Source organism: Rhopilema esculentum, chromosome 12 (genome assembly GCF_057945365.1).
Source record: "Rhopilema esculentum isolate cy_ngs chromosome 12, ASM5794536v1, whole genome shotgun sequence".
NCBI lineage: Eukaryota > Metazoa > Cnidaria > Scyphozoa > Rhizostomeae > Rhizostomatidae > Rhopilema > Rhopilema esculentum.
This window is the reverse complement of record NC_142826.1, coordinates 5,620,147-5,647,389: the sequence shown is the minus strand read 5'-3', so window position 1 is coordinate 5,647,389 and position 27,243 is coordinate 5,620,147. Positions and strand designations below refer to the sequence as shown.

Here is a 27,243-nt window from a genome sequence, read left to right as displayed (position 1 = left end):
TTTCTCTAAATATTACTTTTTTCTGTCATTCCTTTGTTATTTGACTCTCGCCTATTTATTTCGAAGAATCTTCCCAACCGAGATGAAATTCTTTAAATATTTTGCATTCAAATTGTTTGCTGTTTTGTTTTCAAGGTTTCTGTTGCATCTTCATTCGGATGCACGTGCAAGCATTTGCGTACTTTCCATGTTATTGTTTTGTGTGGATTTGCTAAGTCTTCGCTGATCTGCATTGAACTTATTTTTTTCATGTAGTGAAAAACGTTGGATATTACATGCAGCCTTTTTTATTGATGCTGAGAGCTCCATCCCCTATTGATGTGCATAATCTATGTCCAACCGTGTCAATCAATGTAGAAAAGAAAGATCCTAATATTCTTGATTGTCGTAACGGTTAAATCAAGAACGAACTCCATTGCTGTGGTCTCCTTGTCAACAAATTTCTTTATGTTTGCAAAGACACCTGCGGCACAAACCCAAACGATATCTGATAGCGCCTCCACAAATATGACAATATTGCTTGATGTTTTATCGCATTGCCCAGCTTTCGAAATATTGCAATGTCTACATTTTAAGATAATGTTAACTTTCTCGGCTGAAATTATAGCAAATGGATAGGAATAAGATTTTCAAAATTTGGCACTAGCTTAAGCTGTGTGTAATTGTTTAGTACGATTGGCATTAAAGGGTCCCGAACCTCAAAACAGGAATCTTTACTGTCACAAGAAAGAGTTCACACCCGATCATAGATGTAGGAAGCATTTAAAATGTAGGGCGGCACACATAGAGGAAAAGGGGCGCCTCCATAAGCTCCAAATAGGTACCTTGCCTCTGTTTCTGAAAAATGGGGGTCCACGTGCCCCCTGTACCATATGCCCCCTGTAGCCAGAAATACGTACGGAAGCACACCTTGGAAAACAGGTCTATTTTGCGCACACACAATTGCTACGAATGAGGCCATATACCTCGTTAAAAAAACCCTACATGGCACCATATACCTCCACAAAATTTCGCACTTTCCAGTCTGGCCTAAACAAACAACGTTTTGTTCTACGGAGATTTTAAACGTTTATGAAACGGCACGGTTGTCTTGCTAAACTGCAGCTCTCCATCAAGCAACTATTCCTGCTCATTAAAAAGAAGGTGCTTGCCACGACTGTGTCAGTATTCGCTGTAGTGGGTCTTACAGACAGAGTGCCAAAAGTACTTGAATGAAATGTTAGCATCTTTGGACCATGTAGAAGTTGAATTTTTTATAAAAATGTTTTAAACGAAAAGTGACTTAAACAATAAAGAAACAAGCAAGGAATTTCTATTAAATTTTTTCAGCAGTTTAACAGTAGTAAGGCTATGATATTTGAAGAGTATTTGTTCTCATGACATTCAGCATTTGTTCGGTTTTTAGCGAACATGGTTGCCAGGATCGAAAGGGCGTGTCTTGATATTCTCAGAGGCCGATCCTCATTTTTTCAAAACTTGGTTTACAGCTTCCCTGTCGGCTCTCAAACGATAATCTTCACGTAAACATTTAGGCCAGCCGAAGGAGCAGGGGCCACTTACTGGCTTCCCTTGCGACAACGTGGTCCGTTGTCGAAGAAAGAGTTGTCCGAATTGTCTTGAAGACTTGTCCAGAAAAATGTTAAGCATTCTTCCATGAAAAGACTTCTGTTACGCATTAAACAATCTTTTAAGGTACGCTTTGGACGTGGTGGTGAGATTCCATAATAGCGCCCAAACTCTGTATAAACTTCTGGTTTAATACCCTCTATCTAGACTGTGAATCCATGCCCCTGCGCGGCACTTCCATACCATTGTATCCCAGCCCTTTGCTCCTTGCGGCTATCTCTATTTTGTTCGCTTTTGTATCGGTGCTTAGATACTAAGCCCTGTCAGTGACCAAGTACTACGTCTAAATTTCGTCTGATGCAAAGAGTAACTACCGTACATTTACTGGAAAACTGCTATTTTAATGAAAGCATTCAATTTATCTAAACATCAAGCTCTGTGTGCTTTAATCTTTGTACGGATACAGTGTACGTTAATAACTCAATGTTCTAATCTAATTCACGATCTTGTGATCTTTCAACAAACTACAAGCTTAAATTCAACAAAATAATTATTCAATAGCATTTACCGTAAAGTCTTCCCATAATCCCACGCAATTTTCTATTAGATCAAAAACAGGTTTTATAAGCAGCAAATCTCTGTGCAACAATGGGTTTCAGAAGAAATTTCTTGATTTCCTGCGCTTGAGTTTAACATGGAATGCAAACAGGAACTTCTTTCAAATTTCAGGCTAATGTATTGAGATGTAGGGCGAGAAATTTCATTAGTTCTTGCAAGCGGTTGTCGTTCTTGCTCGATAAAGTTAGTTGTTTAAAGTATATTTACGCTTTACGGGTACGGAAGAAATGGCAAGGCTCTACACTCGCACTAAGGTTTGTCTAGTTTTTTATATTAAGTACTCGGATTTATTCTAACGATATCGTATGAAAACGTAGTGGATTTATACGCAAATTGGCGACCGAAAATGTATAAACGAATTCTGCCATATAAAAACGGCGTGTTGTAATCAAACCCTAAGGTCCTGGGGCCAAATGTGACGTCATTTTGTCAGTCTCTGTTGCATTTTATCAGCCACAAGAATAACAGAAATTTCTACAGGATGAAAGATATGACTGTCAGCTTTTGTCACTTTTAGTAAATGCATCCTATTTTTCGTTATGATTTGCGAAAGCCGTACACAGGCAAAACACTCCAATTGGCAGTCTTGCAATGCCATTTGTCAATGGTCAGCGTTCTCTTATGCTTGCTTGTGAAACGCATTTCAATCCTTTTGGAAAGCTCTTATCGTGGTGACCGGTTTCCAAAAGGCTTTTTTGCGAAATGGGAACCTTGACAGTAAAGTCAAACCAAAAGGGATACTTACTTACTCCTCCTGAAGGGGAATTGGCAAAAACCTAAGGGAGTGCAGTGCCTATCCTGCCCGCAGTTCCTACGTCTCTGATACCCCCCTTTGATATCATATCGCAAGGATATTTTCTGTGAAAACCCTCTGAAGGCTTTTCATCTTCAGATCTGACCTAGAGCTATTTAAAGTCTTACACACTACCGTCTGTTAACTTGTGAAGCATTAAAAACTAATTGCATTTTCAATCAACGGAAGGAGACAGCATTCATAACCGGATAACTTTAATCGGTTACAAATTATTGAAGAAATAATTCTTCTGTTTAGGTTATTTGCAATTTTATTTGTTCACCCCACAAGAAAATATTTCCATTTTGTGCCCCCGACTTTGACTCTTTCTTTCTGGTTATTAATCGTTTTAGCCAAAGATAACAAGGCTTTGCACCCAACCGATATTTATAATAAAGTTAACAAATAACCTGAAAAGAAAGATTTATTCAAATCCCAGGTTTTGATGTGGGAGTTTCGTAGCCCTCATCTGTTAGAATTTTCATATGTCCTTATTTCTGCAGATAAACGTCAAAACCTTGTGCACAGTTACCTCGTTGTGAAAAGCCACAGATAAACCTTTTCTTTGTTCAGCTGTCACCGACGTTGTATGAGTGAAGCATTTTCACATGAAGTTGAGTTACGGATTTTCCCAAAGATATAAATAGAAAAGGTAAAGCCACTGACACCCTTTCAAAGGTTCTAGCATATGTTATGGTTTTGCTGTCTTTTCTAAAGACCCAACATCCTTTTCTTTGTTGAAAAGGCGTTACTGAAGCTTCATCGTGCTTATTCGGTCCACAACATGAAACAATGTACTCCTGTTTTAAGTATAAAACCAGAGGCTCGGCGAAATTACAAAAGGTATGCCTTTAATGATTACGTTTGTGTTATAAGATGAGAAATCTTAGACATGGTTGTTATTGTACACAAATAGTAAGTGTAGAAAGCCTGTTTGGTGAAAATACTGGTCAATACAATTTACTCCGCCTAGATTTGTACCAGTGCCACCAAAGTTGACAAAATATGGTGGATTTGGCCCAATGTATGTTTGATAAAAAGACTCATAAGTCACGAATATAAAGCCATACTGTCAGCTTCAGTTATAAACACTCCGCGAAAAGTCACATGGCCAGTCATAGCCACTAACACAACCTGGCCAAACAATGTCAAACAACGAAACAAGGCTTTACTTGCAGTCACACTCCACTTCTATAATGTTAGAAACAGATCAAAAGTAGTGGATAGGGTGGCAAAACAAAAAAGGGGGAAAGGGCGTGCCCTGTTTAAAATTAATGTACCCGAAATAAGAGAAATAATAAAATTGTAGATTTAGTGCGTAGATTTGTCAACGCTTCTTCCTTCGATCTATGATTGCGCCTTTAAAGCGGTTAGGAACATTGGTAAGATTAGGTTCCTTAGAGACCAGGGCTTGCAGTAAGTTTGCTTTATCTGTTTAAGTAACAATGTCACCGCTACACTGCACGTGCTTTATTTACAAAATGGCATATACTGGAAGAAGTTTCGTTGAACTGGAAGTTGGACTGAAATCTTGATTCCAGTATATTTACATGGGCGTAGCACTGAACTCCATTGGGTAAAAGGAGTTACGTCTAATTCTTACGTGGTATTCAATTGACAGAAAGGCGAAACAATAAATATGTCGACCAGTGCTAAATTCTTTTGCTCATAAGCCGCTACCTTTATTTTAATAAAACAGACAAATTTTGAGAGAAATTTACGCAAGAACAGTATCAAAACAGTAGCTCTTCAGTTATCCATAAAACCTTTTGTGGAAATTCTTCGTGTACGAAGTTTTTATGGGGGACAGGGGGGGGGGCTTGTCCACGTCGATTACAATAACACCATTCACATACACATAGAAACATTCTCCACAGTTGTTTGCATTACAGAAAGCTAATCTTGGATTTCGAAGCTTTCATTTTTGCTAGCACTTATTTGTCCGATACCGTAATTAATACAACCACTGATTTCTACCGCATATGACATTTTCAGTTCATTGAGTTCCGGAGCCAAGCTTTAGTAAATCTGATACAATATGATTTAATAAGCCATTCCTGTTTTTTTTTGTCGTTCTTTCAAAGGCAAAATTGTCAATTTTCTAGGCCTTCGCCTGGAATAAGTTTTGAAACCATGAAGACAACTTTGAAATGCCGCTACCTGGTGTCAAACAAAGAGACCGAATAAGTATTAGTAAGGGCAGAATGACCGGTCGGAACATTTCGGTCAAAGACCAGTGTGGCCGCTGAATGCCCGACAAGCTAAAGGCTGACCGCTCCTTTGCAGAATCACCTGATCCGGACGGTTCTAGAACACCCAATCCCTTTCGGCCAGTGGTGTAGTGCTATCAAAATAACAAGAGGGACTTTTGCACAAAATGTTGCGAAAAGCAATAATAAAAGTAAAAAATTGCCAATTTTTGGCACCAACAAGGAGGGCTTAGCCCCCTGAGTCCCCTCAGCTCTACACCTCTGCTTCAGTCCCCACCATAAATAACCCCTGAAAAACTAAAACGATCTTCTGAATAACATTCGCCCTTTCGCTCGTAGCATTTGAAGGTTTTAGTAATCTCCTTCCCCCTCTTCCCAATTTGCTAAGATGTGCTCTGCGGCCCGTGGCTTTAGCGGCACCCTTAAGAAATTCAGACGAACGGCGGTCCCATTGGGCGAAACCGCCCCACATTAAAGACATTTCCCCGATGACAGTCCCTAATCAAAGATCCCCCCAACCGACAGGCTACAAATAGATTTTGCCTATCCGGAATAGAGAAATATTCAGAACCCATTTTAGTGAAACCATTGCCAAGTGAAGGCGCTGTTTAGCGTAGGGATTCGGATAAATGTTTTGGAAATTGCCTGCATCGATGACATACAGACGGCTACACGATGAAGACGTAAGTAGTTCAGTTTTGATGCGTGTAGTACATGTTCATGGACCCATCCGTGGTACGTGTTCGTAGACCCATATGTTCCTTTCTTATACACAAGATTAAATTCATAGCACTATCTTCTTAAGTAAAAAGGACTTGTTATCACGTTGTCTTGAATCCTTCACGCAAAATACAAATGAGTCTCTGAATAACCTTATATGGACAAGCTGCCCAAAAAAAATTTATCAGGGTAAAAAAATTTTAGAGTTGTGCACTGCAAGTGCAATCACACACTTTAATGATGGTGTATCCTCTGTGGCCAGAGTTCTTGAACGTTTACAAATCTGCCCAGGAAAGAACACTACGATGGTCATCAACAAATGCGATAAGATGCGTATAAATTTGGCAAATAAAAAGTCATCAGAAAAGCTTAAAAAAAGGAGGAAACAACTAAGAGCTATTAAAAAAGGACTTTGGGATACAGAAAAGGAAAAAAAGGCAACGTGTACGAGGCTGGAGGCCACTAACACTTTCCTCAGAAACATTGTATATATAATCAGCTTTTTCTCAATTTGCGTAAAATGACCACTGTGGTAGTTTTGTGACAATGATTTTCCAACATGCTTCATCTGAAAAAGCTGAACATTTCAATGTGTACTCTCTATATGTTACTCTAGTGCTTGAAGTATTTTGGTTGCCTTCTGTATACTAGCTCATGGTTAATTAGGGAATGAAAGTAACAGGTAGCATACCAATTTGAACGATGTTCAGCTTTTCTCAAATATTTTCAAAATTACAAATAGGAGCTAAGTCAAACTTTCTCATTCACTAGATGTAGCCTCTTGCTATAAGTATACCAATTTTCAGGCCCTTGCAGTGTTCCTGTATCAAAAATTGTTGTCACAGGCAGCATCAACTTTTTTACCATTGTTACTGCCGCCATTTTAAGTAATTTACATATTTAATTGAAATGTTTACATTTTTCACTTTTTCAGCATATGATTCTTACACACTCTTAATTTCGTCAAGAAATTCCTTAAAATAAAAAAGTTTTTAACCAGAGGGGTCAACCACCTTAAGAAATCACCCTCCTGTTATCAATGATAGTCATAGAAAAACTGATTGAGTAAATGTGCAACAGGATTCTATTTCCAGTGAAATGCCAGTTTTTACGTTAGAAATCTATATGGCTTTCTCCATTTTTAGTATGCTTTCTTCATATGGCTTTATATGCCACTAGAGCTGCATTGTCTTTTGGCGCCGTTTTTCCGTCGACATAGCTCTTTTCAGTGGAGCAACCCAACAGTTTATAAATTTTCTTAAACATGACGTCAAAGAAGTTTTATACTCTGCGTTATTTTGATTTCACTCGCATTTCTTTCTTTAGTTTCAAAAAGCATGTTAATTGTTCACTAGGATGAGCCTCAGAGCTTAATAACTTCCACTCTCAGTTTCATGTTTATGTCCAGTACTGCAGGAGAATTAGCTATGCAGTGAATGTTCCAAGCCAATAATCTTTGTTGCCCTGAAAAAATGAATAATATGCATATGAAAACCATATACTTTTCAAGTTTTAAATGCCTAGCCATCTTTCATCAACATTTAAAGTTCCGATCATCAACATTGGAGCCTCTGTCAACTTTAAGCAAGGTTCCGAGTATGGAAACTTGGGGAACGTCACATTCCCATTCCATTCCCAAGCCATCAAGCAAGGAGCTTGTGGAACGTCATAAAAGTGGTTTGGTTTTGAATATATGATTTAAATCGATAAATATCTCTTAATATTTGCTATAAATTTCAGTTTTCAAATTCAATCCTATTTCGGGTGAAAATTTAAAAAGAGCCATATTCTTTACACTGAGACCCCAATCCTCACTACATCGTAAAAGACAATGGTTCTAGGGTGATGGCTCGAGCTAGGCAAATTTAAGCCTAGCTAAGGAAACTACAATCATTTCCATCCATAAAATAAGAACGCAACTTGTTATTCAAAATTTCTTGTACGATTTTGTAAGGAAATTTGTTTTTGCAGAGTTGTTTGTCAAATGCGATTCTTCGTTTGGGAATGATAACGTAAAACTACCTGTGTTTTGGCAGGATATTCATCATATCTCCTTGGAGCGATCGATCACAATTCGAATTTGTCAGCTGTTTTTAAGCAACAAGAATTCATCAACGATCTTATGGTTTCTGATGAGCAAAAGTATGATAAGACATTATTTCATGATTTAATTACCAATAACAGGAGGTATTCAAGAAATATAAATTGGGCGGCGAGACTGACTTAGTTTCAACGTGCATGCAATTAAAATGCAATTCGAATTGAAACCATATGAATCGGCGAATCAAATAGACTCGAACTTGTAGATGGTAAACTTTGCCGCCGCTAGACACCGCGTTGTATGGACAATAGAAAACCTGTCCTAGGTTTCCAAGAGGGTATAAAGGTGTTTCTGTTATGTGTTTGTTCGTTTGGTGTGTGGTTTGCTAAGAAAATTGTGCAGGGAAGGCGGCGAGTTTTAGTTGTTTAAGACTGTGGTTGTTAACGGTTTCGCATACAGAAATCAACTTTGGATTAACCTTTGTTGTTGTGGTATTCTGACGTATTACATTATTTCCTTATATCAGGAGCGGATGGAAGAAGAGCGACAGCAGTTCAGTCAGAAGATGAGAGACGCTCGCAAAAGATTCGAACATTTCCTTCTGAGCATCGAGAAGAGTAATCCATTTTTACTTCGAAGAACATCTCGGGGATCGATACAGAAGACTACTTTAGGAGATACTCGTGAGGAAAACAAGATTGGATACAAAAGGCTATCCTGCAACTTTGAGAATCCTGGAGATGCTTTCAACTCGATCAATGCCAGAAAAGCCAGGTCGTTTAGCAAGCGGAGCAGGCCAATGATAAGGAAAAATAGGTTTCGACATTCTGTAATTGGGACTGGCAAAGAATTTAGCGACCTTGAGGAACTGATTGATGCTTCAAAAAATTGTGGTGATTACGATAGTGATGTGAAACTTTCTCCTGAAGATGCGTTCAAGAAGTATTTTAACGAACTATATACAGGAAACACAAACGGAGATAATGCAAAATCGTGTTCTAGGCTGATGGAAAATGAAATAGTGATAGGTAATTTATTGCAGTTAACGGAGGATGAAGGACTGAATAATCAGAAACACTGTGTTGGTAAAAAGACAATTAGTAGTTGGTCAAACGACTTCGATAAGGTGAAAACGCACAACTACCACAAAGAAAGTTTGCTTCCATTTCTACTGAGATCAAAGCTTGCTGGATCATCGCAAGAGGACAGAGGAGAAAACGAAGGCGTCGTATTCAGTAAAGAACAAAAGAGACGGTTGAAGAAGAAGATGAAACAAGCATTAAGGACACCTGAAAATTGCTTTTATATGGGTAACTTATAGTCCTGCATGCTGTGATAATGAATGGATAGTTTTCTTAAACGTCGATATATTGCTGAGATTATTGAATGAACACGAGACTGGCACTGTAGAGTACCTGTTCGGTACACCGAACTCCTCATGGGTGTAGGAATGCCATTCAGTATGTATTTCAAAACTGCCGCTCTGGCGCGTGACTGATATTGAGCAATCCGTATACAAAACACCCCATGTCAGAGCAAGGTGCTCCATTACCATCCCTATAGGACTGAACAAGGGCAACACGGGCGGGTGATTTGCTGGGGTCTTTGCTTTTTGCATCAGTAATATAAAGACACATTTTTATGTAAGTTGCAATCTCATACTTAGGCACTGCTGATCATGCCCCGTCCCCCAACTCCCCCCCCCCCCCCCATTCAAGTCCATATCCTACGTTTCTGTTTCTTAATGGGGATTTGCTCGTATACATATTCGTCACATTATTTTAAAATAGATACAGTATTTTTGCAGTTTGATTCTTATAGAGTCGTCTTGATCAACACAAATTTTGTTTTGTTAATTTGCAAATTTCTATGGAAATTATGAAACAGAGACCGATAGAATGCTTTTTGTTGTTGTGAATTTAGCTACCGCTCAGTTTTTGCAGGCTTTAATATCCTAGAATATTATCAAGGATGTTTAGCCGGTTTTTTAGTTCTGCAAACAACTCAGGTCGTTCTTAGCAACCATATTTCGGCAATAAGCCTTCTAAAAAAACTTCACTTCTTTCTTTGAAACGAATCCTTCCCGTCATTTTGTGAAATCCAAATGTTTGCTTATTTGATTCCATTCTTTCTTTTGAGATAACCCAGTGAATTTATAGAATTCAAACGATCCAACAAAAGGCAGCTAGCTTTTATTCGCAGGTCGGCTTTTATTTATGTTTACCAATCATTTTGACAGTTACTGGCCTCAAGAAGTCAACAGACCTTAAATTACAGCCCCTGTTTAAATTATGTGGGATAGGCATTTATATGTACCCTGGTTTCCATTGTATAAGCTCTTCCCTACCTGACCACCAGCCCATTATTCTAAAGAAGTAAGTGGTCTGTTTAATGCCGCTCAAAAGCCTGTTCGGTGATCTCGGTTCCATGCAAAAAATCCAGAGAAATGCTGGAAATTTATGCGCATAATTATGACATTCAAATTGCATGTTGTTCTCCCATTCAATGGCTGCCGATTGCGTGAAGTAGACTTGATGGGCTTAGGATGTCAGTACCCATTTGTGTTTTCTGTTTTGCATCATTTCAATTTAGTTGACAGTAAAGCAGATTTTGAAGTTTTATCAGAATTTGAAGATTTATTTAAATATCGTTGTTGGCCATGAAACATCTCGCTACATTTGTCGTAAATGTCAAGGTCTTTTCAAGAAAAAAAACTCGTTGAAAACAAAATTGAAAGAGTTGGATGAGGCTCTGGAAATAAGTTATTGCAGATCTTGTGCTAATAGAGGATTCCTTTGGAATAATGGGCTGGTTATCAGGCTTATAGGTCCACAGTGCGCTATTTGCTGCTGAATCCTGAACTGGGTTTTTTCATATAAACTTTAAGGTAATTATTTCGAGATGGCCTTGTAATGTGTAATACACTTAACTCTTGAAATCAAGCTCGGTAAGGGGCCAGGGATCATGGTGCAAAATTAGGTCCCTGTTGGAAACTTCAAACTCCAACATTCCGCTTGTTTCACTAACTAAGAGGCATTCATAACGAAAAGAAGTCACTTGTAATTCCAATGTTCATCTTATATCAACTCAAAGAATATACAACTAAAGATGCTTCAACTAACATACAAAACAAGATAATTGTGGTATAATCTAGAACTCCCCGATATGACAACATTAGTAAAATACCTTTAGTAACATTAATAAAATAAAAAAAACTAAATCAAAGATGGCTGCGACCTGTCAATTAGTTGCTGCGGCCTCCTGTCTCGCAGTCCTTGTCATGAGAAACATTGACGTACTCTATCTGTCTGTTATTAGAACTAAGCATCTCTAGCATTGCTTTTATAGTCCTATTTATCCAAAAATTGATTAACACTTTTTATGATCCTGATATAGCGCAATTATATGGGGCACATCTTACCCACACTGGTCACGAGTGTTCATTGAAAGAAGTGCCTCGCTTTTCACGCCTCCCCCAACTGGAACCTACAGGAATGGGTGAATTCGTAGATACAAATAATTTTTAAGGTGGGCGTGACACTTGCAACTGCTATTTATCTCAACTATATCGTTCGTTGGTTTAACAAAGCCATATAAAACTATTTGCTGTAAGACTATCTTCCCAATTTTTTGCTTTTTTCAGTGGCCGTAGCTTTTTCCAGCCATGAAATTTGGCAAAAATGAGCTTAAAGTATCAAAATGTTTAATTTTCCTTAAATGTTTTAGAAAAATTTATGATAAAGCAAACAGGAGAAGCAAGCTTTGGTGCCTAGGAACTGATCTCAATGTCCTGGTCCAGCGCATTTTGTAGCATGGCCACTTTTTAGGGAACTTCGGCTAGAGGGTTAAGCCTCTCTTTTTAAGAAAAAGACAAAGGAGATACTGTCAAAATTAAAGAAATATCACAAATGTTGAAGGGTGAACTTTTCTCCTGATTAGCACATCAAAAGACACTGTTTTATCGAATCGTGTTAAATCTGAAAAGATCCTCGTAAACATCTTATGGTGATAATTGTACTCTGCAACTTTAGAAATTGACTATTATCATATTGGTTTACATTTGATTAAACTAATGAAAATTTGATTTAGATTTCAACAGATTTCCAACAGGTTAACAGAAACATTTATATAGATTCATTGTTGTAGGGTGCAAAGGCCTTGGCAATGAAAACGTGTTTCCAAAAATATCAACCCCAATTAGTAATATTTTCTACTCCACGCAATTTCCTATACCAGATTTCTTTGCGTAAGAGATAATAAATCTGGCTTTTTTATATTTCCTTTGACTTCATGTTGTGGGTTTATAGTGATAATAGTTGAAATATACCAACCGCTAGAAATAGTTGTCTTTGGAATTTCGTTCTTCCTTTGAATAAGAAGGATAAGGTGAATCGAAGTTGGTTTCATCTTTAAGTTTCCCACGACGATAATCAAGACGATAGTATCTTATTGAATAAGCTTTCAAAAGAAACGAGGAACCACGTCATACGACGCCTTTAAAAATCTATTGTTGCATGTAGAATTAAGCTAAAACATTAATTGATGACTACGATGAATAATTTTTGAGCACATATTTTGATAAAAATTATCCTTAGATTTATAACTGTTAAGATAACCCAAGGGTACGCGGACCGTGTAGCCAAAACATTCCTCTCATAATTCTCAAGCTTTAATTGTCAAAACAAAAATTTACACCCTTTCCTTACAGGTCCTGCCTTGCTTTCCCGTGTATTAGTGAAGTAACACTGAAACAAGTCACTTTCGGGTGCAAGAAAAGACACTTCCAAAATGCCATTCGATGAAGACACTTCAAAAATCGTCATTCTACCACATCTTCATGCTGAAGCTTTAAGAAGTCTTGCAGGATTAAAATGATTTCATCCGTGCTTAGAATTTTTAATTTTTAAGGACTCTCCTTGCAATCCTCAAGCTTTGCAGCACCAAAAATACTTTCCAGAAATGTATTTTTTCTGCAAACAATGCTGATAATCTCCACTTTGATGGGTTTCAGATCCTTGAGGATAATTTGGCGAAAGACGAATGTCTGCAACTCAAGGCAAGATTTTGCAAATTACTATCACTTTTGTTTTGAAATGGATCTACGCAATAATGCTTTTGTGTAGAAAGTTCTTCAAAAGTTGCCTGGATAATTCACTTAGCTGTGCCCACTGCTACGTACTCTAGTGTCTCTAATAGAAGGGAGAGGTAATAGAAGGGGGTTGTTCATTCCGACCAATTTTCAATAGAAGAGGGTGCTAATAGAAGGGGGTTGTTCATGTCGACCAGTTTCCAATAGAAGGGGGTGCTAATAGAAGGGTGTGTTCATGTCAGCAATCCTTCTTTGAAATCGAAGTACTTTTTAGAATATACTGTCAAAATTTGGTTTCAGTTTCTTGCATAGTTTTAGAGAAAATTGCAATCATACAAAGATAAACCAAATTTAAAGCTTTAAACTTCCAAGTCAAGAATCATCGGTCTCCTTTGTACGGTTGAGATTTTACAAAAAATTATGGAAAACAAAGAATAATGGAAATAAAATGACTTGATTTGTAAAATTTAATAAAAGGGGGTGCTAATAGGCAACGGGGGGGGGGCAAATTCTTTTAAAGTTAATACACCGTCTATTAGAGACACTAGATTAACTTCAAAGTTTCTTAATTTGTACAGAATGTCAAGAAAATGAACAGGTAAAGATCAATAAAGCCAAAACCACAGTTTGGAACTACCGTGCAAAGAAAGGATGCTATGCTAATACTTCCTTTTGTGTCTTTCTTTCAAATATAACTGTTGGCATAGCTTTATCACTGTTTATCTAAAATCCACTGACTAATATGTACCATGATAGAGTGACAAATGACAAAATAATTAAGAACCACCAAAATGCATTGTGAATTGCACAAAAGGATTTTAATTCCAACTATGAATATTTGCTGGCGAATGAACTCTCATCAGAAGAACTAACAGTTCCTTATGATTGATATTTCTAAGACAAAAACCAATCTAGACTCTTTTTTTATGAAAATTTTTTTTAGGGAAAATTCATACAAATACACACTTAGGTCAATATATACCTTGAAATTTCAAAATGTGATAAGTGTAACACGTGAAAGAGACACTGTTTGATATACGTGTAAGAGAGCATGGAACGAATGGCCAAACACGGAAAACTGATCCCGTTAAGGAAATAAAAAAATTGGATATGCCAAAATTGCAACTAAAGGTTATGAAACATCTTCATGCAACATGTGGGATATTTGTAGCTTCAAACTTATATATCATGTTGTAGAGTAATTTTATTAACTTTTTACATACCAACGTATTTTCATGTTGTATATGTTATGAATATAACTATTACAAATATTATGTATTTCATGAATAAAATTTAAAGTAATTATATTTCACAGAAATTTTCATTTGTAAATTGCTGAATCAATCAGTCCAAGCACATCGAACAATGAAAAAGTGAAGGATGGTCCTTTGCAGGTTAAACTTTGGCCAGTAATGTCAGATGTAATTTGAGCTAACCAATTAGATATTAGTTCACATTCTTTTACAAGGGTTGTTTTTTGATGTCCCTATTTTTTATTTCTTGGTTTTCAGCGTGTACAGCAATGCTACAAATGTTTTCATAGAAATAAAAATAAAATTTTCAACTTTAATATATGGAGATTTTCTCTTCAATTTTAATTTCATTTCATTTTTTTCTCAGTTTCATTTGTCAACACTGATAAGAATATTGCCTATTCAAGTAATTCGAAATAGTTGACCAATATGTTTTTGAAGCCCCCCCCCCCCCCCTATCCTTTCCCCAAAGACCAGTGTCAAGGTGGGGTTGTTTTCCCTGTGGTTACATAGTATAAAGTGGTTGCCCTGTAATGAATTCGGCGCGAAACTCGTGGTCTTCCTTTTACTTTGCGCATTGTGCAGCCAAGGGAGGGAGAAACTGTACTTCAAAGCTTGTCGCAATTGACACGAAGAAGTTCACAAGGCTGATGAGAAAGAGCCCTGATTCAGTCTTTCGCTATTGAACAGTCTATTCAAGTTCGCTAAGATGGATTTAGAGATAATAACAAAGGCTTTAGAAGCAACTGTATCCCAAGGTAATTCATTGGCCTAGCCATCCTTTTTTCTTGCACGCCTGTTTTCCGCCAAGTCAACCTTGGAAAATTGCCTCCACATCAGATCATTGTAATTAATACAGTCTTCATTTTGAGTAAAAAATACATGCCTGCAACAGATTTAGACAGCAAGTAAACTAAGTAATTTGTTATAGACAAAAAATTACTGGCAATGCAATGTCTAGCAAATTCTTGGATAAATGATGACTCATTTTTTACTTTTAATGTCATCTTGTGCCAAGGTTCAGATGCATTTTCTTTCTTTCTGTGGCTTGTTTCAATATTGCAGCTAACCATGGTATTTTGATTGCTAACAGTGTGTCACTCTCGGTTATTAAGAACATTTCGATACCCGAGGCGCGTATCAAGTAGGCCCAACAAAATGTTGCATTTCATCTTTCAATTCCCATATTGTTTGAATTCTTTGATAATACTAGCATAAGAACTATAATGTGTTTCTTTTGACACAGTATCTTTTATTTACTTTTGGTGGTGATATGTTAAGAACAATAATTTATGAAATGCAACTTATACAACTTTGAAGAACCACAAATAATACATTGATTTATGCACAAACGAGAATAGATAAGCCTGAATTAAAAAATAACTGTGGGATACAAAATAAGGTGTAGCACACATCACTAATCATGGAACTAAATCTCAAAATGCCATCAATGTTTAATAGTTTCTAAAAAATCCAATTTATAAATTCAAAATTTCAGAAATGAGGTTTCAAGTGTTTACTAGAAAATAAGATTTACAATTTTTATTCAAGATATCTTATTATTCACTAATGACTGAGTCAAAATTTTTGAATTTGAGTTGGAAGAAGTGTTTTCCTGAAAACAGTTTGCTTCTAAAGAAGTTAGTCTTTTTATTAATACAGAGTTTTTTGACAAAAACTTGATGTGCCTGGTCTTCCACATTCCATTCTAGATGAAGTTTTTATTTATTGCCCAAAGTAATTGGACAGTATGCAAGAACTGATACATAATTTCTATTTACATTTGATAAACAGAAACACACATTAATATATAAAATCCTGTTGTACTCCTTTTCTTCTAACAGACAAAAATGAGCTGGAGGCAGCACAGAAATATTTGGAGCAGTGTGCTCAAGGAACAGGCTTTGTAAGTTCCTAATTGCAATTTTTCTACATTGATTGCATAAATATGGTCTGTATCTAAGTTAGGGCTCTAGTATTAATTGCTGATGCCAGATTGCATGTATTTTTTCTATTGCTGTTTGGTTTTAGAAGTTTTTTGGCAAGGGGGAGGGTGTGTGGCAAAGAAAATTTAAAAATAAATTTTTTGCTACTCCCTTTATACGGATGGATCAATTTTTAATGATATTTCAATAATTATTTAGAAATAGGTAAGCACTAACCTGTCTAAATCTAAGCACTTACCCATCAAGTCTAATGATAGAATGTAAAGTTTCATTGTAAAGTTGAGGCTGCATCCTCTTAGCAAAGCTTGTACATTTGATGTAATTGACTTTATGAAAATGCATTTATTTATATATAGCTTTTAGGAACATTTTCAAGCTTTACTCTCACAAATTGTGGATCACTATGAAATCTTCATCAAACTGTTTTTTGTTGCCTGGTAAAGGTTATCTTCATTTTGAGTTTGAAAGTTCAGTTTCATGCAATGCAATTCTTCTTCACAATTTGCTTGTTATGATTGCCAAATCTTTGAATGAAAGTGATGTGAATATAAAAGCTACATTATTTCATAATATTAAAGGGCACATGTCGCATTAGCAGTTGGCGAATAAAACAAAAGCATTTGGAGTGGAATCCCGTTGTCGTGACTTTTCATTTCTTCTTTATTGATTTCTACTGCCGTAAAATTCACCCTCAATTCCATGCTTTCTAATAAACAAAAGAGATAATCGTTTTGCATTAGCCAATCATGTTCACAACACATGCCCTTTAAGGTAGGAGTGCCAAATCATAACACAATTTCCTTTTATCTGTCTTAGAGGGAAGATGTATATTATTTGTGGCTTAATGTTTCTTTTGGGGTTATTTTCCTTTTATTCTTTAGTGGTCTGTTGATAGACAGAAATGACTATAGAAATGACTAAAGTATTCATAACTTTAATCTTGAGAAGAACTAATTCTTTATTTCTTTGCTTGGCAAAGTATATGTAATCTTATAACTTCCCCATATGAATTCTGCCTCTTTTTTCTTATTTTTCATTGGGTCTTTTTGGGTTGTTAAAAGCACTGTTATTGAACTTTCATCATAACCAAATGTGTTTTTATGTTATTAAATCCAAAATGTAGCTGAGGAAGCTATCTGTTTAATTTTCTGTGAGAATTTGAGAAGGAAAGAACAAGGTTAAAAGTTTTTTCATGCAAAATGCAAAGGTTATCTATATTTTCTGTTTTCACAATTTTCTGTTCTGTTTCAGCCCCATTTCTTGTTTATTCTGTCAACCATTTTGTCAGACAGAGCAAAATCACCAGTTGCCCGCATGGCTGCTGGCCTCCAACTGAAGAACTGTCTGACTTCGAAGGATCCTAATGTAAAGCAACAACATCAACAAAGGTGGTTTTCTATTGATGAGAATGCTAGGTCACAAATTAAAGTTCTGGTAAGTAGGGATACTTGAAACTGAATTCAAAATGTAGATCACAAAATTTGTCTGTGTTACAGAAAAATGTTTTTAGTGAGAGACAATTTTTTGGCTTTAAATACTATGCTATAGTTTTAGCCCCAACTTCCACAAAGAAAGTTATCCCTGGCCTTGGGCCTGTGTATCCACCTTGAATTGCACATTGAGCCGATCCCTCCAGCATCCAGCCAGCACCTTGTCATTTCATCCGTCTTTCCAAAACTTATATAGAATCTAACACAAAAAAATAGGTCTGCCAATCTTATTTCTTATTTAGCCTGGTAAGTATGAGGCCATTAATTTCATTATGAGCAGCTTTTCTAATACAAGGTATGTAAAAGTTGAAAACTCAGCGGCCCCCAAAAAAATTCTACATGCTCATCTTGCCCAACCATCAAAATTTTTAAGAACCCCTGCTTTAGACCCTATTCGTTTCAAACCATATCTCTTGCCCCTAATATGTTGTTGAATATACAATGTTGTACACATAATTTGTTTTAGGATTGTCCATTCAGGCCCCATACCCCTACATATCTACCCAATAAAATGGATAAATTTTTATATACATCTGCTTTTAATAAAAAGTAAATCTCCTGATATCTACCCTTCTTTTCTAAACTTTGACTTTTATTTCGACTTTGATTGCCAGTGTTTATCATTTCCAACCCTTGCCCATACTTTTACTCAAGGTTCTGAGAGCACTTGGCACAGAGACAGATTTCTTTTCTGCAGCTCAGGTATGTATTTTAAATCTATAAATCTATATTCAGGTATGTATTTTAAATCTATATAGATATACATATTTCTGTCTTTGTTGTATCAGTAGAGCAGGACAGCTCTGTTGCTTCTTTCACTTTTGCACTTAATATGATCATAACGTCTTTAAATGCACCATGTAGTTGCAATTAATTTTTGAATATACCCCACAGTTGCAACAATGTTAAAGCAATGAGATTCAATTTTTTATTCTTCAATGGAAGGTGACCATCTGACAAAACAAAACAAGACTTTAGGTTGCTCCAGAGACTTAAGCTGGTGTTAATTCACCAAAGAACATGAATCTCCCACCTTTTCCCCTGAATCATGTAAATCAGTGTCAGACAACAAGAAACCAATCTCCCAACAAACCAGTGTCATATTTTATTGGTGAGATTTTTCCTTTTTGCAAGTGTGTGGCAAGCATAGCAGCTGCAGAACTGCCACAAAATGGATGGATTGATTTGTTACCAACTCTGCTTGCAAATGTTGAAAATGCCGAGAGCACATACCAGTTGAAAGAGGCATCATTAGAAGCTATTGGTTACATGTGTCAAGATATTGTAAGTATAGGCTTTTGATCTTGCTCCAGCATACAATCAGGAATATATTAAAAAAACCATGTTTCTGTATTTTGCATGCCTGGCATTTTAGAATTAATATTAATGCATCTATTTTTGTATGTTATTGAAGAATTAATGCAAACCTGAATCTGTGTTTATGTAGTTTTGATATTTGTCCATTTTTCGTTCAATTGAAAAAGTTGATAAGCATTGGGCTAACTTTACTGCAAAGCTGTTAATACAGCCATGTTATTGTTTGTATTGTTTTAACTTAGAAATAATTCCTGATAATTGTAGGAATCACCAAACTTATAAGAACATTTGCTTAATGATAAATTTTTACTCCAAAATGTAAAACTTTTTCTCAAGAGAATGAGCAATATTTTTCATTGTAGTTTTTCTGAAACTGCACACAGTTGCCTATGTTCCTTGCATTTAAGAAAAGTTTGAGAATTGGGTGGAAAAGCAGAAAAAAATTAATTGAAACAGTGAAAAAATTTCCTTGTTTTCACTGGCTGATTTAGACCCTTTCCTGGCTATAACATTGGTTATGCTCTGGTCGCTTTCTTAGATTTAATTCTTTGTCACCTAGTGGGTTTCAGTCAAAACGTTTCAGTCTCTATTGTAATTATTTCTGCTTTTCATGACATCCTGCCAATAAAGGCTCTGCTCTTAAATAACCCAAATATATCTTATTCGGTAGTGTTGTCATTATTGTTATGTCAAAAGTGTTATGGCTTTTGTGATGATAAAATATAGCCTTACGTTTTCTCAATTAATATCATTTCAAGGATGCTCAATACCTAGAAAAGTTCTCTGGAAACATTTTGCAAGCAATTGCCCATGGAATGAAGGATGAATCGCCAAAGTAAGTCAAGTTAACCGTGTTTCATTTAGTGATTTTTGCAAAACTGATTTTTGACCAGCTGAAATCCAAAAAACAGCTATTGATAAATGGTAATTTTGCTTAAAGAATATTAAAAGTATTTATGAAACAGATATGAATTACAGCCCAACTGTTACATCATTCATCATTTATCAAAAACACAACTAACCACATTCGATCTCTTATGGGAAAGAGAAATATGGCTACAGGGTGTAAGGACTTCTCTCCTTTCAAACAGTTGTTATAGTCTTACCATCTATTCAAATACAAAAAATCTTTAACTGTCTCCTAGTTGGTAATCAGAATTAACTGGCAAAAATGTCTATCTTTTCAAATAATATTTTTGTTAATTTGAGTACCGATATGTTTACTAGCTATCATTTGGTACAATCTGTTACGAGCTGAACACTTTCTTTGTTTTTCAGCACGAATGTGAAATTCCATGCAAGCAATTCATTGCTGAATTCATTAGAGTTTATTAGAGCAAATTTTGAGAAAAAGGTAATTATTTTTTATACTTACATTAACTCATTCTTAGTGATAAGTGTTGTATTTTTAATGCAATGAGTTGTTTTGTTCTTGACTTGTGATAATTCTTCCTAGGACCAACGAGATTTTATCATGGAAGTTGTTTGCAATGCTACGCAATCTGCACAAAATAAGGTAGGTTTCAATTGATAATTTGCAATCAACGCTTAAAGTATTATATATAAGATTAGAGCTTAAAGGTTATTTTGTATTAAATTGTTTACTCATATTTTACTTACCAACGGTAGCATTGCAAGAATCTTCATTCCACTTGCAAACAAATGCATCACAACATCTATAAGATACTTGCAAAAATTTATATCACCAGATGAAACCTGGGAAGCATTGAATGAATTTCTTACCTTTCAGTCTAGCAGCTTTGCACTTAGTGTAGATTATAATGTAATGAAAATCAATGTGTTTCATTCTGTTGTAAAGTACTTGATCCCATAAGCAGAGCTGTACACCACTAAAGTTGATACTCTGAGTTTCACGCTTGATACAATCATCAAGCAATTGCTATAGACTTTATGTATACAAACATGTTTTTCCAAGAAAAGTAATGAAGCTTCTAAAATGTTTGCAAGCAAGAACCCACAGTTCTGGTCACAGGGTTGACTAATTTTTTATGGAAACAGATTCGAAAAATTTGAGCTTTCTCTCATGTAAAGCATCTGTTCTCTTTGGTCAAGTTCATTTAATTATCACTTATTTGGCAAAATAATTTTTTGATTTAACTAGGAAATCACAATACTTAATACTGAGTAGAAAAAATGTATTTAACTTACTTTAATCGAATCTGTCTCCAGTTTGATATTGTAGTTTCATACAACAAATTGTAGAATCTTTTGTTTAAGATTTTGCAGTTAGATCTGACAATAAAAAGGTTATTGAAACATTCATTGTCGTATCGTAATTGGAATATTTTGAATACAAAACAACATGAATACATACAATATTGAACTGGTCATCATTCAGTTTATCGATGGAAAGCTAAGGCTGAATTTTCAATCTTGTTTATCAAAACTGGGTCAAAATAAGCGTTTTAGCATGAAAATTTTCTTGTAGCAAGTCATTTTAGGTTCTTGACTGTAGAAATTAGCTCTAAGTGCTTTTTATGGTGTTAAGAGAGGAATGATAGTTCTCACAGCCTTATGACTGAATTTGGAGCTATGAAATAGTCGGAGCTGATTATTCCAGCTGCCGATATGCAGCAATTATTAAAATTTGCCAAATCCTAAGTTTTACCAAAGAAATATTTTGTTATAAAAAGTCAGTATAATAGGACAGCCCTGCAAAAGAGTAGTATTCATCATTTGATATGTACATATATTAGAGATAAATTTTATTAAACCTTTTTGCTCCTGGCAAAAATACCCCTCTTTACTTGCTATCAAAGTTTGCATTACGTCACGAGACCGTTATTTCCTTTTTAGGTTAAAGTTGTAGCACTCCAATGTCTTGTGAAAATTGTTTCTTTGTATTACGATTTCATGGAGGCGTACATGGGACCTGCTTTATTTAGAGTAAGTATAGTGTTTGGATGTTCTGAAATGCATCTACGGGCATTCTATGATAATATGAATTTTCTTATTGATGCACAATATCCGAAAGTAATGGAAAGAAGTTCCATGGAATTTGAGCTGACATCCCATTACGGTGTAGAGAGGACCAAAGCCTATCCTTCGCTGTTTTACCAGACATTTCCCAGCATATCTGCATTTTTACGGCCGAGTTTTTTACATTTTTCTTAAATTTCTTTCATATCAATCACTGTACAGATGACAGACTGCCTGAATACCTTAGAGTGCAATTCTCGAAATTATTTCAGAAGTTTTGGTTCGAATTGTCTAATTCAAATACTAGGTGTGAATTGACGATTTATGGGCATTTTTGTTTGCAGATTACAGTGGACGCCATGCGCTCAGAGGAGGATGAAATTTCTCTACAAGGCATTGAGTTTTGGTCATCATTGTGTGATGAAGAAATCGACCTCTCCATTGAAGCAGCAGAGGTATGCAATATGCTGGCATTCTTTTCTGATACCTACGACGTCTGCGAGTAATTCATTGAGCTAGATGTAACTGAATTAATAGTAAAGAAAGTTTATGGTTTCTTGTAAAATTACGCGCAAAGGAACGAAATTGAATCTTCTAAATCATTCATTGAAATAATATAGCTCTTAAAATTGATAATCTATAATCTGATATAAATTTATTTAATAAAGTAAAACCACAGTTGAGTATCAGTAGAGAAATTTTGGTAGCATTCTTTTAAGTTTTGATACATTTTTTATTATAACGATGTATGATGTTGGCTGACATTTATATTTTATATGTTCTCTGCCTTGTTTCAATTTTAGGCAGCAGAAACGAACACTCCACCTGAGAGATTCAGTCATTTCTACGCTAAAGGTGCTCTTGCCCATCTAGTGCCAATTTTGTTCAACTGCCTCACAAAGCAGGTTTGACAGTTGTTTTCCTATTTAAAAATACATTCACCTGTTCTTATGCAAGGTTTTTTACAGTCTTTTCGACGTAAATAGTTTTGTCTATTTTCATGTCAACTAAGTCCTTTTTGTTTCACTGATGATCAACATATAAATGTTTCTATTTGTTGCAACCTATCACCTGGTAGTAGTTTTTAGGACACTGAAGAGCTTTGTTTATCGAACAGTGTCCTGGTCTTTCCCCTCGGTGGGACCATACCTCAGAATTCCCCAGCATCGGATTGCAGAGAGCTCTCATCACTCTAAGGAAAGTTTGGTCATGTAAGGACTTGAACCACTGATACTTGCGTGTGTAGCCCGTGACCCTAAGCAATAAGCCATCCTCACACTAAATAAACATGAAATGGGTTACCAATTAAACTTAGGCCCACTTGCTTCAAATTTCTGCTATTTATTCTATCACGTATATAAATGACGCCATCTCTGTTTTCTTTAGACTGATATTCCATTTGTCTTTTGCAGGAAGAATTCGACGATGAAGACGACTGGAACCCATCGAAAGCTGCCGGAGTTTGTTTGATGCTGCTGGCAACGTGCACCACAAATGACATTGTCAATCATGTCCTGCCGTTTATACATAACTCTATTACCAGCAGCAACTGGAAGCAGCGAGATGCCGCCGTCATGGCATTCGGTATGAATTACATCATTATCAATGCGGGAAAGCGGTTTCAACCACCTCTCGTTAGTGAATTTCTGTAAATAGGTTCAAAGGATGTGATTGAGAGGCAGCAGTTATCTTAAGAAAGTGGTAGATAATCCTGCCGCTAGAGATTCTTTAAAATAGGAATTTTTCGTCACGTTCTTACTTGAAAGATTGTATGGTGCAATTTGTTACCGAAATTGTTGTTTGGATTAAAACTGCAATGCATTCAACGGGGATTTCTCTTAATCTGTAAAGCTGGTCAGACGAACTACTTTGCCATCCAACCGATTTTTTCTTGAGCTTTGTTACCGTACATTGTTATATTTAATTTTACACGATACGTAGTCTTAAATCTGTTTTCCAAACATTTCATGATCAATCCTATTTGAAAAATGGTCATTGTAAGCCGGGTATTTATTTAATCAGAGCTTAATCGAATATTTTGTATCTTCAAGTCAGAGCTTCAGTTTATTATAAATAATCGTCTACTATACTATACTATATACTATATTAAATACTATATTATATACTATACTATATACTATATTATATACTATACTATATACTATATTAAAAACTATACTATATACTTTACTATATACTATACTATATATTATACTATATACTATATTAAATACTATACTATACTTTACTATACTATATACTATATACTATATACTATATACTATATACTATATACTATATACTATATACTATATACTATATACTATACTATATACTATACTATATACTATATACTATATACTATATACTATATACTATATACTATATACTATATACTATATACTATATACTATACTATACTAGTATAATTGAAACCTCGGTATACAAGTAGGTAGATAACGAGGGGTGTTTTAAGAATTTTCCTTTACATTTAAATTGCCTGGTTGCATCCCTTCTAAATTCATGACTCATAAATTGTGAATACATTGTAAGGGTATTCCTTTTGTATCTTTAGGTTGCATTCTGGAAGGCCCAGAGGCAGAAGCCCTGAAACCAGTAGTCTTGCAGGTAATATTTAAGATTTTATCTGCTGATTTATCACTTTACTAATTGTATAGAAGCCTCGATCATTCTACAAAACGATCAAGAGGAAATCAAAATTTTCCTATATACGTTTATAATTGTTTCTTCTCCTCTTTTTTTCTGCTTCAATTACATCCCTACTAGCTCTTTCCTACAGGTTAATGATTTGACGTTTTCCTATCGATGCTTTATTTGTCATATTCTCAGACTGTTTATTGTGTAGCCATAGCCGTTGTCATAGGCAGGAGAAGACACTATATTGTACGATGCATTGATAATGATATGGTTTATTTTAGGTCATATCTGAAACGAAAAAAATTAAATTTATCCTGACGAACCACATCTTTATGAAAGCACGATGCCAAAAGGGCTCTTTTTAACCTTGTATCATTGGCATACTTTGATGCTCAGAGCTTCGCGCCAAATCTCAGATTTGTTCACTGCAGAAGCCCTGTTCACATTAGTTTCTTTAAAAGTTGAATATCTTCCTGTAAATGCTTATGTTTTTTCTAGCTAAGCTGTATTTGCAAGTGTTTTTTGTTTGTTTTTGAAGTTTTTTTCGTCTAATTTTTTCTTAGGCCATGCCTGTGCTGTTAGGACTTATGAAGGACCCTAGTGTTGTAGTTCGTGATTCAGTTGCTTGGACACTGAGCCGAGTTTGTGAGCAAGTCCCTGAGGCAGCGTTGGATGGTACTAATTTGGATAACCTGCTCAACGCACTAATGGAAAATCTTGATAGCGAGCCAAGGGTTTCAACCAATGTTTGCTGGGTAAGAGCCTTGTCTTAATAATGTCTTGGAAAAATTGATACCACTGGTTCGTCAAAAGAAACACAAAATCAAATCTTTTCCCCCTTCGTACATTGGCAGTGGGAACTTAATAGAGTCAACTAGCTTGTCATGTTTTGCTTGGCTTGTTTTTAAATGAAATTTCAGATCGTTAATATTCAATTGATTTTTTTCACCTTTACTCTTTTCTTCTCGTCTTACTTTTTTCGTTTCTCTACGCACTTTTTTATTTTTCCCTAGCTATTATTTTTGTCTTTTCTACTTTTCCCACATTTGTTGCTAAATTGCTTACGATTTCTTCTACTTCTTGCCATGTTTCCTTCTCTCTTCGTTTATCTAATATTTCCTTTTCATCCCCCTTTTTTGTTTATTTATTTATTCATTTGTTTTATTCTGCTGTGCCTGTTCCAATATTAACTTTATTTGCTTTCTAGCTCTCTGAAATTCCCCTTTCAAACCACTTTCCGTTTCTTCTCTAGCACTATGCCTAATCGTGCTTAGAAACTTACCAAGTCACCTTTTTGCTGTAGTAATCAAAGCAATCCTTGAGAGTTTGTCAATTTTTACATGGAAAACTTTTCTATTGGATTGTATGTATATTTCCCTAAGCTGGATTGTATTGGATTTGCATTGAATAAGCTCACTAAAACTTGGCTGTCTTTTCACATTTAAATCAGGACCTAAAAATGTTCAAAACAACTCTCTGATACAATTTTAAATTCTCGCCTGTATTCATGCTGAAATTTCTGGACAAAATCCTTCAATGTTGAAAAGTGGCTGTAACGACAAGATTTTCTTTTTCAAGCTGCTAAAAAAAATTCGCGAGATAGAATTGAGCTGCCTATCAAAAATTAATGTAGTTTGCCAAAATACTTTATGCTAAGAAGTTTTTGTTCAAGAGCAAGCTAAATCAAGAATCTCCTTGAAAACGTATTGCCTTAGATTTAAATTCCTTTATTTACCCTATTTTTGTTGTCATAAGAACACAAAAACTTTTATTTGTGTCAAGAAGCTGAATGTGATCAATGGGGATATCTTTGACGATTTCGACGTATAAAGCTTCAAATAGGGCCTGTTTTTCCACGATAATTGTAACAAGAATTGTGCAGATACACCTGCTTAAGTGGACGACGGCTTTTTTCACGACGAATTGTCGCTCCTGACCTTTCCAATGTGTAAGTGCGATTTATTGGGCTTATTTGCAACACGAATGCGCAAAGTCCATAATGTATTGCCGGTCCCGATTTATTCCACATAGACGAGTTGCAAACTATTATTGTCACAAATCATTGTTATAAAATTAGGCAGTATTTCAAATTATGCAAATAATTGTAGCATGTGGAATTTTTTATTGTTAAAAGGTTCATGATTTCGATCCCGTAGGCCTTTTCATCTTTGGCTGAAGCTGCATATGACAGTACTCAAACTGCAGAAGAAGACGAGCCACAAACCTATATTTTATCTGGAAAATTCAAATTTATTGTTCAAAAGCTTATTGACACGGCTGAAAGGTCTGTTTGTTCTATCTTCTCCAAAATGTATGCCTATTCTCCTATCGTTTTTAGCTGCTCTTTTGTTGATACTTCAGATTATAAAACAGTTTATGTGGTTGAAAACGGAGTCACAAGAGATTGACCCAAGCAACTCAAAATAACGCGATTCACAGAATGACCGTCCTTTTTCAACCTGATAAATTATATGATAACAAGGTCCCTTAGAAACCCACTTTGTTTTTTCCTGCCTTGCACTAAAATAAGTTTTGTCCAATAAACATGTTTCTCTTCTAAGTCGTTGACTTGCTTATCCCTCTAATTCACTTTAGTTTTTCG

The 27,243-nt window shown here is 35.6% G+C and overlaps 2 protein-coding genes across 4 annotated transcripts in view; both read left to right on the top strand.

Moving 5' to 3' along the window:
- On the top strand, positions 1 to 10,846 carry LOC135681495 (uncharacterized). 3 transcript variants are annotated; one of them, XM_065196003.2, is made up of 2 exons: positions 1 to 2,438; positions 8,475 to 10,846. In XM_065196003.2, the coding sequence occupies exons 1-2, from the start codon at positions 2,412 to 2,414 to the stop codon at positions 9,267 to 9,269; spliced, it is 822 nt and encodes a 273-aa protein (XP_065052075.2). In that variant the 5' UTR covers positions 1 to 2,411; the 3' UTR covers positions 9,270 to 10,846. The 3 variants fall into 3 exon arrangements, with proteins under 3 accessions (XP_065052075.2, XP_088967882.1, XP_088967883.1); XM_089111756.1 differs by lacking the exon at positions 1 to 2,438 and adding an exon at positions 3,028 to 3,820; XM_089111757.1 differs by lacking the exon at positions 1 to 2,438 and adding an exon at positions 8,029 to 8,049.
- A 3,998-nt stretch (positions 10,847 to 14,844) lies between these two features.
- LOC135681496 (importin subunit beta-1) overlaps positions 14,845 to 27,243 on the top strand; it is a 29,118-nt gene continuing 16,719 nt past the window's right edge. Inside the window, exons 1-15 of the mRNA XM_065196004.2 lie at positions 14,845 to 15,048; positions 16,135 to 16,196; positions 17,488 to 17,670; positions 18,381 to 18,428; positions 18,861 to 19,010; positions 19,802 to 19,878; positions 20,322 to 20,397; positions 20,500 to 20,559; positions 21,861 to 21,950; positions 22,328 to 22,438; positions 22,787 to 22,888; positions 23,396 to 23,567; positions 24,559 to 24,611; positions 25,205 to 25,396; positions 26,798 to 26,925. Coding sequence (XP_065052076.1) covers positions 15,000 to 15,048; positions 16,135 to 16,196; positions 17,488 to 17,670; positions 18,381 to 18,428; positions 18,861 to 19,010; positions 19,802 to 19,878; positions 20,322 to 20,397; positions 20,500 to 20,559; positions 21,861 to 21,950; positions 22,328 to 22,438; positions 22,787 to 22,888; positions 23,396 to 23,567; positions 24,559 to 24,611; positions 25,205 to 25,396; positions 26,798 to 26,925 — 1,553 coding nt within the window. The 5' untranslated portion in view covers positions 14,845 to 14,999. The remainder of the gene's footprint in view (positions 15,049 to 16,134; positions 16,197 to 17,487; positions 17,671 to 18,380; positions 18,429 to 18,860; positions 19,011 to 19,801; positions 19,879 to 20,321; positions 20,398 to 20,499; positions 20,560 to 21,860; positions 21,951 to 22,327; positions 22,439 to 22,786; positions 22,889 to 23,395; positions 23,568 to 24,558; positions 24,612 to 25,204; positions 25,397 to 26,797; positions 26,926 to 27,243) is intronic.

Coding starts and splice junctions, on each gene's coding strand:
- LOC135681495 (XM_089111756.1), top strand. CDS start 3,770: ATGTACTCCTGTTTTAAGTATAAAACCAGAGGCTCGGCGAAATTACAA. Junction 3,821..8,474: donor GCTCGGCGAAATTACAAAAG/GTATGCCTTTAA, acceptor TCCTTATATCAG/GAGCGGATGGAAGAAGAGCG.